General features: G+C 41.8%; 2 protein-coding genes across 11 annotated transcripts in view; both read right to left on the bottom strand.

Moving 5' to 3' along the window:
* The window catches only part of LOC147873823 (transformation/transcription domain-associated protein-like), an 18,433-nt gene extending 15,492 nt beyond the window's left edge, over nt 1-2,941 (bottom strand). For 3 of the 4 annotated variants that reach the window (XR_015535022.1, XR_015535021.1, XM_087348324.1), the window contains exons 1-4: nt 2,832-2,941; nt 1,822-1,973; nt 1,251-1,348; nt 666-751 (exon numbers count right to left, since the gene is read on the bottom strand). Coding sequence is in view for 1 of the 4 variants with exons in the window: in XM_087348324.1 (XP_087204450.1) it covers nt 666-751; nt 1,251-1,348; nt 1,822-1,973; nt 2,832-2,840 (345 nt within the window). In the remaining 3 variants the exon portion in view is untranslated. Of the gene's footprint in view, nt 1-211; nt 358-665; nt 752-1,250; nt 1,349-1,821; nt 1,974-2,831 lie in introns of all 4 variants that reach the window. The other variant, XR_015535023.1, reaches the window with a different exon arrangement.
* LOC147873824 (transformation/transcription domain-associated protein-like) lies at nt 2,454-12,972 on the bottom strand. 7 transcript variants are annotated; one of them, XM_087348322.1, is made up of 8 exons: nt 11,963-12,972; nt 10,959-11,110; nt 8,269-8,366; nt 7,684-7,769; nt 6,115-6,683; nt 4,741-4,835; nt 4,106-4,230; nt 2,454-2,946 (listed from the first exon to the last, which is right to left on the bottom strand). In XM_087348322.1, exons 1-5 carry the CDS (start codon nt 11,969-11,971, stop codon nt 6,423-6,425), a joined length of 606 nt encoding a protein of 201 aa, XP_087204448.1. In that variant the 5' UTR covers nt 11,972-12,972; the 3' UTR covers nt 2,454-2,946; nt 4,106-4,230; nt 4,741-4,835; nt 6,115-6,422. The 7 variants fall into 7 exon arrangements, with proteins under 7 accessions (XP_087204448.1, XP_087204447.1, XP_087204446.1 ...); XM_087348321.1 differs by having other exon boundaries at nt 6,096-6,683; XM_087348320.1 differs by having other exon boundaries at nt 4,741-6,683.
* Between the last annotated feature and the right edge of the window lie 696 nt (nt 12,973-13,668).

Consider the following 13,668-nt stretch of genomic DNA (forward strand, 5'->3'; position numbering starts at 1 on the left):
AAGACAAATTCTGTCAAGTTCATTACAAACCCATTCACAAGTTAACTTTAAATACGGGTCACAACCAGCGACCTGACAAATTCTGAACTCCCTCGCTTACAGATTCATACTGGAGCCTTTTTTTCCTCCCCCCCAGCAAATTTAAAACATTCGCCAAGTGGGCCATTATTCCACACGTCATAATACTGCAACTACAAACTCTACAACTCACACACATCACGTCAGACCCACGCAACTTCCCTTGCCACTGATTCAGTGGATATTTTACGAACAGTTCGCTTGCCGTCTGTTTGGAGCCGAGGTGTCCCGGCTTACACGGCTCCCTCTCCTCATGCCCCGTTATGACAGCGAGGGAGTCTATAAACACCAGAAGGGCCCATGCCCTTCAGGTTCGCCTGTTTTGATGTCATGAAGAAAGGACGTAAATGAAAGATTAAGAAATGGCAAGCCTCTACCACACAGCCAACATCTGTAGCACTTCTACTACTAAGGTGAATTCAACCGACAAGGGGCAAGAGGTAGCCGTATCAATCAGATTTATTTTCCATATCACCATCAGTAATGCCACTTTATAATACCTTCTGGAAGCAAAGGTGGAAACTTCACCATCAGTAATATAAATTGTTTCAATGTTGAACAATCTAAATTTATAAAACTGAACTCACCAGCTTCCTGTGATATCGCCACCATTGTGTAGTGACACACAAGGAACACCGTCGTAACTCTTTCATGGCTGCAGCAACAAACACTCCTACCAACATACACAACAGGCCTTACTGGCTTTTCCAGATATGAAGCAGACGCTTTCAACAAGTTCACATACTAAATGTGGTTTTAAGAGAGATTTCAGGTTCTCACAGTGGTCTTTGGGTTCTAACACCACTTGGACTTACAGAAAACCAACACCGATTATGGTTTTCAAACATTTAATGGTTCGCTATATCACCTGAAGTTATCCTTGTGACTAAGTGCCATGCCATGAGGCAGTGGGAGCATGGAGGTAAACTCCATGCATTCTCAATTATAGAACTATGTGGAGGTCAGCCTCAAAATGTGGTTCCTTAAACTGGCAAAGAAAAATCACGTTCTTCATTGTTTCTTTGTAGTCTCAATAGAAGAAATAGACAAGTTCTTCATTTCATTAAAACCATTTGCTACCTTTCAGGAAAAAAGGTCTTCTTCTTTCAATAATGGCATTACAATTCAGAAAAGAAGTTTATTAAACAATTTACTCAAACGGATGAACTTGCCTGTGACTGCCGTCTGGTGAGTGGCTCTGGCTTGCTTGTCCTGCAATCTGTACGGAATCCCATGGACTGCGGAGATCTCCACATGTGGATCATCAAAACTGCAACAGCGAATCACAATGAGTAAAGATAATTACACTCACATCCTAATGTTCAATGGTCACAACAGTGGCCAATGCAGTAGCTGCTTCCTAAATCAGCACCTGATGTAAGAGGCACAGAGCAAATGGGAAATCTGGTTTTATGATATGACAAAGAAATACATTACTTGTAGAAGCCTCCTGGTACTGGCAGGATACTAAACACAAACTAATTGTGATACAGCCTCTAACGGGCTCACTGTACCAGTAAATAATGAGTTCTGGGTGCTCAGAGAAAAATCTATATCAGTGCCTCATAGACTGCCTTGGGACTCGCTTACAATTCTGCGTTGAAAAGCCAGTGATTAACAATCTGTTATGTCATGTTAGTACCATCAGGATGGAAAAACATCTTTTATTTTGTACACTTTTTTTAATATCAAGAATGAGGTTAGTTTGACAATATTCTTCTACCTCCAACTGCTCTTATATACCTTGGACAGGAGAACAGCTGCTGCACTCTATTCTCATCATCATTAAAATTCAGGGATGCCACCAAGAAACAGCAAATTATTTCCCAGCACTGACGACGGTAGAACGGATCCGTCGTGCTCGACTTCAGAGCACTAGATGCTGTCTCCACGACCTGGAAAACACAAGCAACAGTTTCAAGTTATAACGAGTAAGGGAAGTCAAATGTTTTAGTTACAGTAACTGGCAAGTCACACTTTTCGATCATAGGACAACTGCTATTGCGCATCTCCCGTTAAAGACTGTTTGGAAACTCCCTCTCCGTGATGATCACTAAGTATTCCCGTTACCTCCCGCTTTGACATCTCTTTACAGATTTACATAGAGAAAATACAAACTAAGTAATGCGTGGTCAGCACACTTTTAAAGTCCTCCTGGGTCAGAGAACGGACATCCACTATTATCAAGACTGTCCGGTATAGCTATGCCAGAGATCTTCATCACCGCACTTCCTAAACGAGTGAAACTGCAGAGCCCCCCCCCCCCCCCCCCCCCCCCCCCCATCTGCTTCCGAACAGATTCACAATGACTGACGTTTTGAAGATCTTCCTGTGGCATTAGCTTGAACTGAGAATGTGAAATGGGATGAAGCAGATAAAACGAAATAACATATTCTTTCCAGGAAGAGGAATCACATCTTTGGTGACAAGCTGCGGCCAAAGCCAAGAGCACCTGCAACTTACAGCCTTTCACACAGGACAAACTCTCTCTCATTCCGAGATGTGTTGGCCACCACACTATGAAGCAGACTCTTATCAACGCAATGTGATTGCGGCCGACATTTCTACTATTTTACTACACTCCGTAGAACACCCCACACACATAACTAGACATCCACACCTTACACGTTCACATGATTCATATCTAAGTTGCTATCACACTTGCAACACAATTACCACAACAGAGCAAGCCCCTGTCAATGGGTTAAATAACAGAAAACTGCACCACCTCTCCAGAGGCACACAAAATTTACACGCTGCATTCAGTCCTCTTCTCCATGTACGCACTCAGCAACAGGACGGCCAACCATCGGGGACACAAGCGGTCTTCTCTCGGATGTCAGTCTGTCTAGTGTTGGTGCACTCCTCCTGCAATATACCAGGAAAGGTGTAAGATACACAAGAAATCTAGAATCTCAAGGGGCCACTTTCACAGACATTGGAGGCAAAGTCGTCTGAAATGGAACAATCTCATGCCAACTTATTTTATCTAATGGGTGCCTCCTGCTTATTCAAATATTTAATCTGAAATGGGGGCGGGGGGGAATGCTGTTCATAGACATACAGGGGATTAGACACGTATACATATGCCCGAAAACGTGAGTACAGAAGGGATGTGGACTGCCTGCAGGAATATGCCGGGGCACCAACAATGTCGGCGTGAACAACTCTGTAAGCTCCCGAGGTGAGCATTCCACCCTAGGGAATGTTGTGAATGTGCATGTACCTACGTACAGAGGCAAAAGGAGAGGTTACGGTGATGAGAAATTAATCGCGGAAGTTGAAACAAACAATTTCCTTGGCTTACAAGTTGACAACACCTCAGATTGGAAGAAGCACACTGAGTATATTATTCCCTAATTAAGCTCTGCGTGCCTTGCCATCAGAACAGTCATACCACCCATGACAATAGATACTATAAAGCTAGATTACTTTGCTTATTTCCACTCTGTGGTGTCTTATGGATTAATATTTTGGGGGAATTCAACAGACAGTAATAAGGCTTTTTACATGCAAAAGAAAATAATCACAACAATGGCAGGTGTCAAAAGCAGCTTACCTTGTAGAGAATTATTTCGTAAATTTAATATACTTCCACTTGCAAGGGAATTTATACTCTGCTTGCTATCATTTGTGGTGGAAAAGTTGGATAATTTTAAAAGAAATACAGATGTACATAATTTAATTACAAGATGTAAACCCTGCTAAATGTCAAAGAGGAGTGTACTTTACACGTGTCAAGTTATTTAATAATCACCAACCAACAATTAAAACTCTAAATTGTGATATAAATGTATTCAAGCCTGCACTGAAATTAGCTTTCATACTTGAATTGCAAAATCTGAAGGTTATGTACATTCATATGTGAAACACGTTCTTGTAATTGTGTCAAAAGTACCGAGGTTTACGTATATTGAATGAAGTCCTGAAGTCTATGTTTATTGTATGAAATGACTTGTACTGCATCCTTTGGATTACTCCTAAGAAGGATCTATGGAATGCAAACAAACTCTACTCTCTAACATACCTGAATAATGCAATTCCTTATCCAAGTAACAAACACTCCAGGTGCTTCGTTCTGTCTCGTTCTTCACATCTCCAACTCCAAAAAAGCTGCTTCCCCATCACGCACACAACTGATCTTCTGAAACACTGATATCATTTCCAGGTCAACAATCTTTAACCACGTGTTCAAAGCACCGGAGTCGAAAAGAAAGAATCCAGCCAAATAAGTCAAACCAATACCCCACACAAAATTCTGGCAAACAATCTTCTACATTTTGCGGCCCTATCGCTACAAGCACAAGGAAGATCACACCAGGACTTCACTCTACATTCCTACACACTTTCCTGACTAATTTTCGTAAGACTCATTACTATACCTGCCTGCCTTCTCTTAATGTCGCTACAAAACTAACAAGACTGTCAATTATTCATTTTGCATTGCTTACACCAAATGGTTAATAACTTATGCCTGTTTCAGACAAATTCAAATTTAAATTATGTGACACACCAACCAGCTGGTGCCAACTTCGAGAAGGCACGAGCGCGCCATTAAGTATCACCTGCCTCTAAGGAGACGTATGGTGTCAATTGGAGATAAGGCAATCGTGAGAGGGCTGGTATATAAGCTAGCGGAGGAGCTGTGTGCCTCATTCTCACCTGGAAGCAACAACACCAAGATGTCTGCTGTTCAACTGCTCGTCGTCGTCCTCTTCGTGGTTGCCACATCCTGCCACGACGTAGTAAGGTGAGTTCTAGAAGAAATGAAAATACTGTTAGAATTTAAACTGGGGAAATTAAGCAATTAACACGTGTTAAGAAAGGCACTAGGCCATTCAGACACACGTGCAGAACGAACTAAATACGGTGAGGGTATCTGGCGACTATGCCGCCAGCACGCCCTATCCGCTATGTGCGATCACAGCGACAGTTGCTGCCGTTCGTAGTCCCAGCGGACTTCGACACATATTTACCTGAACACAGTGAGATATTACATGAACACCTGCGGGTAAAATCAGAGCATGAGGTGATATTCAAATAGCGCAAGTCCCCCCCCTACCCGCATAAAGTTCAATAGCATTATTGCTTAGATCAATCTATGTATATAAAGAGGTAATCCTGTGAAACATCACGAATTGATCTAGAAATCTCATCATTTAAACCGTCCAACAATTCTGACTATTTCCATCGTCAGGGCGACTGCTTGTCTGCAATTCGACAGTCGGTACTTAGTACGGTCTTCCACAAAGAGAGGGCAGGGAAGTCTTTGCATGTTACGCACGACAAATATCGTTAGAAGTACTGGCTTTTTCGATCTGGGTTTGTCAGGTGAATAAGATCAGAAAAATAAACGTGATCGCCGTCTCTCAACATTAAAGCTAACTATTCGGGCTTTTCAATAGCATAAAGTACATGTTACCATGAAAACACACGAACAGAAAAAGGTTTTTAACAGAAGCAGAATGCAAAGTGTTAAATTCTACGATTACAGCAATCCGGCCGCTACAAAAATTTACTCAGAAAGAAAGCGAGGGGTGTTTCTCGGGCATGCCATAGTCTAATGGAGTGGAAAAGAACGCACGGAAAACCGGGACATAGCAATACAAAAATGCGCAGCTTCTGACTCTTGTGTTCTTGTTTTCTGTCTAAACAGGGTTCCTTTACAACAAGTAGTTTTTCGGGGCGCCGAAAAACACCTGATTATAGCAGCTGTGGCACTTACAAGGGTCCATTTTGAATTAATAATCATACCAAACGAATATTGTACGTTTGTACTTGCGATAAAATGAAGGGAGATTTAGGCGGGGACATTCAGAGTAAATACACACACTGGCAGATAATATTGTGTACATGCTCATTCGGTTTCAAAGACGCTGTATCAACGACAAGAGTCATGTAACAATGAAATGAAGTATTAGATTTTTCGGAATTAGAGAGAGAGAGACAAGAAAGAGGTCGTGGTCTATTTTAAGTTTCTTTGCCAGATTTAGACCGGAATAACTAAGCAAACTTACGAACAACGTAAACACGAACCACGATTTTTCTCGGGAAATAAATTGTGAGGATGTGCGTAGAACTGACGAGGACTCCAGAGTCGGACTCTCTCTAGGTGACAGGCCCAAGTTTCTCGTTAATCCGCGTGCGTTTCTCTTGTGCTGCAGAGTACCACGACGTCTTCAGGGCGAACCTGTCAGACACGCACCACCTGGAGAAGCAGTACGGAAACATCTCCCTGTCGTACGCCGAGATAAAAGTGTACGGTCCTGTTGCCATGGATACGCTGACAGTGAGTATGAATCATCAACCCTCGTACTCAGTTCAGAAAACCCAGGCTCCAGTTGTTAACATGTTTGCATTGCAAGTAAAGTGTTCACTGGTGAAAATGACAATTTCTTTTTTGCGAAAAAAATAAATAAATTGCTCTCCTCTGCATAATCAGTGTCATAAGCTATTTCACGCAAGTGAGAAGTTTTCGCTGCGGCCATAATGTGGACTGCGGTCTTCTGAGTTGTGACGCCGTCTAATCCAACAGGTTTCGGAGAAATGCATTGCCTCGGCATTCCACCTTGGTCACCAGGTACAAGACTACAAGGCGTCACAATCTAGAAAGACAAATTTCCAACATATTTAGTTCACAAAAATGTTTCAATTTACCATGGAAGAGAATGTGACATGACAATATTATTGAAAAACGTAATTCTAGAAACATTTTCTGCAAGCACAAGCCTTCGAGAGAAAGAAAGACCACATGTAAAGCGAAACAAAAATACACAAGAAACCCACATTTTAAACATGTACGCTGTTCAGCTGTTTCACACAGCTCACAGGGCGCATACAAGTCGCAATCCATGCGTTACAGGTGGGAGGAATCCGCATCCCTGACGTCGCGTTCGTGCCAGCGAACGGTTTTTACCAAGCACCAGTTGACGGCATTTTGGGTCTGTCCTTCCAGGAAGGGTCCCAAGGCCCCTCGCGGGCCACCCCCAACAACAACTTGATCCGGGAGCCTACGTTCTCGCTGTACATCAAGAAGTGAGTAGCCTCCGCACAAACTTGTGGGCGTGCGGTCACCCGAGCACTCTTTAAGACTCGGAGGTACTTGTTGCTTCCACACGTCATAATACTGCAACTACAAACTCTACAACTCACACACATCACGTCAGACCCACGCAACTTCCCTTGCCACTGATTCAGTGGATATTTAACGAACAGTTCGCTTGCCGTCTGTTTGGAGCCGAGGTGTCCCGGCTTACACGGCTCCCTCTCCTCGTGCCCCATTATGACAGCAAGGGAGTCTATAAACACCAGTCGGTCCATGCCCTTCAGGTTCGCCTGTTTTGATGTCATGGAGAAAGGACGTAAATGAAAGATTAAGAAATGGCAAGCCTCTACCACACAGCCAACATCTGTAGCACTTCTACTACTAAGGTGAATTCAACCGACAAGGGGCAAGAGGTAGCCGTATCAATCAGATTTATTTTCCATATCACCATCAGTAATGCCACTTTATAATACCTTCTGGAAGCAAAGGTGGAAACTTCACCATCAGTAATATAAATTGTTTCAATGTTGAACAATCTAAATTTATAAAACTGAACTCACCAGCTTCCTGTGATATCGCCACCATTGTGTAGTGACACACAAGGAACACCGTCGTAACTCTTTCATGGCTGCAGCAACAAACACTCCTACCAACATACACAACAGGCCTTACTGGCTTTTCCAGATATGAAGCAGACGCTTTCAACAAGTTCACATACTAAATGTGGTTTTAAGAGAGATTTCAGGTTCTCACAGTGGTCTTTGGGTTCTAACACCACTTGGACTTACAGAAAACCAACACCGATTATGGTTTTCAAACATTTAATGGTTCGCTATATCACCTGAAGTTATCCTTGTGACTAAGTGCCATGCCATGAGGCAGTGGGAGCATGGAGGTAAACTCCATGCATTCTCAATTATAGAACTATGTGGAGGTCAGCCTCAAAATGTGGTTCCTTAAACTGGCAAAGAAAAATCACGTTCTTCATTGTTTCTTTGTAGTCTCAATAGAAGAAATAGACAAGTTCTTCATTTCATTAAAACCATTTGCTACCTTTCAGGAAAAAAGGTCTTCTTCTTTCAATAATGGCATTACAATTCAGAAAAGAAGTTTATTAAACAATTTACTCAAACGGATGAACTTGCCTGTGACTGCCGTCTGGTGAGTGGCTCTGGCTTGCTTGTCCTGCAATCTGTACGGAATCCCATGGACTGCGGAGATCTCCACATGTGGATCATCAAAACTGCAACAGCGAATCACAATGAGTAAAGATAATTACACTCACATCCTAATGTTCAATGGTCACAGCAGTGGCCAATGCAGTAGCTGCTTCCTAAATCAGCACCTGATGTAAGAGGCACAGAGCAAATGGGAAATCTGGTTTTATGATATGACAAAGAAATACATTACTTGTAGAAGCCTCCTGGTACTGGCAGGATACTAAACACAAACTAATTGTGATACAGCCTCTAAGGGGCTCACTGTACCAGTAAATAATGAGTTCTGGGTGCTCAGAGAAAAATCTATATCAGTGCCTCATAGACTGCCTTGGGACTCGCTTACAATTATTATTATTTATTATTGACTGCAAATGGGTTTATACCCGGTGGCAGTGTCCTACAATAACATACAAAACAATGAGACAGAACAGAACAATGAGATACATCAACACAATGAGACAGAACAAAACAATAAACAAAAGGACACAACAAAAACAATAAGACACAATAAACAATGAGATACATCAACACAGAGACAGAACAAAACAATAAACAAAAGGACACAACAAAAACAATATGACACCCAAACAATGGGATACATCAACACAATGAGACACAACAAAACAATAAACAAAGGACACAACAAAAACAATAAGACACAATAAACAATGAGATACATCAACACAGAGACAGAACAAAACAATAAACAAAAGGACACAACAAAAACAATATGACACACAAACAATGGGATACATCAACACATTGAGACACAACAAAACAATAAACAAAGGACACAACAAAAACCATAAGACACAACATACAATGAGATACATCAACACAGAGACAGAACAAAACAATAAAAAAGGACACAACAAAAACAACACATCCCACTCAAAATCAACCAACTCATAAATTACAAAACCATCCAACCTCAAGTACTTAACTTAAAAAAAAGAACTTAATACCACCTAGACATAAGACAATAACTGTAATGTATTACAAACGTCATGAACTGATGCACTCACACAACAATACAATGAGACACAACAATACAACATACCACACTCAAAATAAAACATCTGACACACAATAAAAAAACACACATCCACTAATTAATCACAATACTTAAGAGTAGAATATAAAGTCCGCTCTCAGTACATGAAAATTTTATCCCAAAGAACTACAGCCCTTCATCACTTGGAGACTAAGACACTTCACTTCACTTATCACCATTTATTCCCAACTTAATAACCCTTAGCTTGTAACTACTTTTCTGACCCTCTTTCTAAAGGTGCCTAATTTACAGGGGAAAGACTCTAGCACGCCTGGAGGTAATTGGTTCCAGCTTCTTATGGTCCTATTTACAAAGGAATATTTGCCTACATCCGTTCTTTGTTTCCTAGTCCTAATTTTCCGAGTATGATCGTCCCTGCCCAGGTAGCATGGCTTTAATAATCTATCCTCTATCATTTTCCAAGCCCGGCCCCCCGTGTATGCTTTGAAAAGGGCGCACATTCGGGCTATCAATCTACGTTGTGCCAATGTTTCCCAACCAGATTCGTTCGTGAAATTAGCAAATTTAGCCGCTCTCTTCTGCACCCGATTTAGTGCTCTTACCTGTCCTTCCCTGTAAGGGTCCCAACACACAGCTCCATATTCAAGTATCGGTCTCACTAGCGACGTATAAGCTAAACGTTTCGTATTGTTATTTCCCTTTTTTAGTATACGCATTACGAAATGGAGAGCCTTCCATGCTTTAATTAGTGTATAATTCACATGATCTGCCCAGCTCAGATCACTGCGAATAAGTATTCCTAAGTACTTAAAGCTATTTGCCTCTGGAATTAATTGATCCCCAAAAAAGTAACTCAGCTTATCCTACACCCTAGCTCTATTGAAGCTGACTGCTTTACTTTTACCTGGATTTATCTTCATTTCATTTTCTACCGCCCATTCCCATAATCTATTCATATCTGTCTGTAACTTATCAATGTCACTACTATCCATTATTTTCCTGTATACTATACAATCATCAGCGAAAAGCCGTATATTTGAATCAATGTTTTTCCAAATATCATTAACATAAGCTAGGAATAGCAAGGGACCTAATACGCTCCCTTGCGGCACTCCTGACGTTACCCTGACTTCATGAGATAGCTGTCCTTCCACTCTTACTCTTTGCGAACGTCCTAAGAGAAATTCCTTTACCCATAACACTACCCTCAAGTCCACACCGGTTGCAGCAATTTTTGTAATCAGCCTATCGTGTGGGACTAAATCGAATGCCCTTGAGAAATCTATTATAACCGCATCAGTCCTGATTCCCTCGTCCAATGAATCAGCAACATCTTGACAAACCGTGACTACTTGACTTTCGCATGAGTACCCTGGTCTAAACCCATGTTGACCCTCATATAACCACTCACTCCTTTCCCAGACTTGCCTTAGATACCCTGCTATAACGTGCTGCGTTGAAAAGCCAGTGATTAACAATCTGTTATGTCATGTTAGTACCATCAGGATGGAAAAACATCTTTTATTTTGTACACTTTTTTTAATATCAAGAATGAGGTTAGTTTGACAATATTCTTCTACCTCCAACTGCTCTTATATACCTTGGACAGGAGAACAGCTGCTGCACTCTATTCTCATCATCATTAAAATTCAGGGATGCCACCAAGAAACAGCAAATTATTTCCCAGCACTGACGACGGTAGAACGGATCCGTCGTGCTCGACTTCAGAGCACTAGATGCTGTCTCCACGACCTGGAAAACACAAGCAACAGTTTCAAGTTATAACGAGTAAGGGAAGTCAAATGTTTTAGTTACAGTAACTGGCAAGTCACACTTTTCGATCATAGGACAACTGCTATTGCGCATCTCCCGTTAACGACTGTTTGGAAACTCCCTCTCCGTGATGATCACTAAGTATTCCCGTTACCTCCCGCTTTGACATCTCTTTACAGATTTACATGAAGAAAATACAAACTAAGTAATGCGTGGTCAGCACACTTTTAAAGTCCTCCTGGGTCAGAGAACGGACATCCACTATTATCAAGACTGTCCGGTATAGCTATGCCAGAGATCTTCATCACCGCACTTCCTAAACGAGTGAAACTGCAGAGCCCCCCCCCCCCCCCCCCCCCCATCTGCTTCCGAACAGATTCACAATGACTGACGTTTTGAAGATCTTCCTGTGGCATTAGCTTGAACTGAGAATGTGAAATGGGATGAAGCAGATAAAACGAAATAACATATTCTTTCCAGGAAGAGGAATCACATCTTTGGTGACAAGCTGCGGCCAAAGCCAAGAGCACCTGCAACTTACAGCCTTTCACACAGGACAAACTCTCTCTCATTCCGAGATGTGTTGGCCACCACACTATGAAGCAGACTCTTATCAACGCAATGTGATTGCGGCCGACATTTCTACTATTTTACTACACTCCGTAGAACACCCCACACACATAACTAGACATCCACACCTTACACGTTCACATGATTCATATCTAAGTTGCTATCACACTTGCAACACAATTACCACAACAGAGCAAGCCCCTGTCAATGGGTTAAATAACAGAAAACTGCACCACCTCTCCAGAGGCACACAAAATTTACACGCTGCATTCAGTCCTCTTCTCCATGTACGCACTCAGCAACAGGACGGCCAACCATCGGGGACACAAGCGGTCTTCTCTCGGATGTCAGTCTGTCTAGTGTTGGTGCACTCCTCCTGCAATATACCAGGAAAGGTGTAAGATACACAAGAAATCTAGAATCTCAAGGGGCCACTTTCACAGACATTGGAGGCAAAGTCGTCTGAAATGGAACAATCTCATGCCAACTTATTTTATCTAATGGGTGCCTCCTGCTTATTCAAATATTTAATCTGAAATGGGGGCGGGGGGGAATGCTGTTCATAGACATACAGGGGATTAGACACGTATACATATGCCCGAAAACGTGAGTACAGAAGGGATGTGGACTGCCTGCAGGAATATGCCGGGGCACCAACAATGTCGGCGTGAACAACTCTGTAAGCTCCCGAGGTGAGCATTCCACCCTAGGGAATGTTGTGAATGTGCATGTACCTACGTACAGAGGCAAAAGGAGAGGTTACGGTGATGAGAAATTAATCGCGGAAGTTGAAACAAACAATTTCCTTGGCTTACAAGTTGACAACACCTCAGATTGGAAGAAGCACACTGAGTATATTATTCCCTAATTAAGCTCTGCGTGCCTTGCCATCAGAACAGTCATACCACCCATGACAATAGATACTATAAAGCTAGATTACTTTGCTTATTTCCACTCTGTGGTGTCTTATGGATTAATATTTTGGGGGAATTCAACAGACAGTAATAAGGCTTTTTACATGCAAAAGAAAATAATCACAACAATGGCAGGTGTCAAAAGCAGCTTACCTTGTAGAGAATTATTTCGTAAATTTAATATACTTCCACTTGCAGGTGAATTTATACTCTGCTTGCTATCATTTGTGGTGGAAAAGTTGGATAATTTTAAAAGAAATACAGATGTACATAATTTAATTACAAGATGTAAACCCTGCTAAATGTCAAAGAGGAGTGTACTTTACACGTGTCAAGTTATTTAATAATCACCAACCAACAATTAAAACTCTAAATTGTGATATAAATGTATTCAAGCCTGCACTGAAATTAGCTTTCATACTTGAATTGCAAAATCTGAAGGTTATGTACATTCATATGTGAAACACGTTCTTGTAATTGTGTCAAAAGTACCGAGGTTTACGTATATTGAATGAAGTCCTGAAGTCTATGTTTATTGTATGAAATGACTTGTACTGCATCCTTTGGATTACTCCTAAGAAGGATCTATGGAATGCAAACAAACTCTACTCTCTAACATACCTGAATAATGCAATTCCTTATCCAAGTAACAAACACTCCAGGTGCTTCGTTCTGTCTCGTTCTTCACATCTCCAACTCCAAAAAAGCTGCTTCCCCATCACGCACACAACTGATCTTCTGAAACACTGATATTCAGACAAATTGGTCCTCCATGTCTTCGTTGATGCCAGTAAACACACACTACAGCTACAGTTCACATGAAAGTTGCTACTCAGCACATCCCCTGATCTCAAACTCCTCTTTGAGACAGACTAGGCACTCCCACTAAATCTATAACAGTACACCTCCTCGGAAAGCAAGGTATATAATCGCACGAGGGCCTGAGGTCTTCCTTGTGGCATTGTGAGGCATGCTACGAACACCCCATACTTGGTCACTAGGAATCAAAAGTGGGCAACTGTGTTGCGGTGGCCACTTAACCAACATTACAAC

Source organism: Zootermopsis nevadensis, unplaced genomic scaffold (assembly GCF_977971745.1).
Source record: "Zootermopsis nevadensis isolate Lab colony 2312 unplaced genomic scaffold, Znev_1.0 Znev_ptg000013l, whole genome shotgun sequence".
NCBI lineage: Eukaryota > Metazoa > Arthropoda > Insecta > Blattodea > Termopsidae > Zootermopsis > Zootermopsis nevadensis.

Coding starts and splice junctions, on each gene's coding strand:
- LOC147873824 (XM_087348317.1), bottom strand. Junction 8,367..10,958: donor CAGCTGTTCTCCTGTCCAAG/GTATATAAGAGC, acceptor TCGCTGTTGCAG/TTTTGATGATCCACATGTGG. Junction 7,414..7,683: donor GGCGATATCACAGGAAGCTG/GTGAGTTCAGTT, acceptor ACATCAAAACAG/GCGAACCTGAAGGGCATGGA.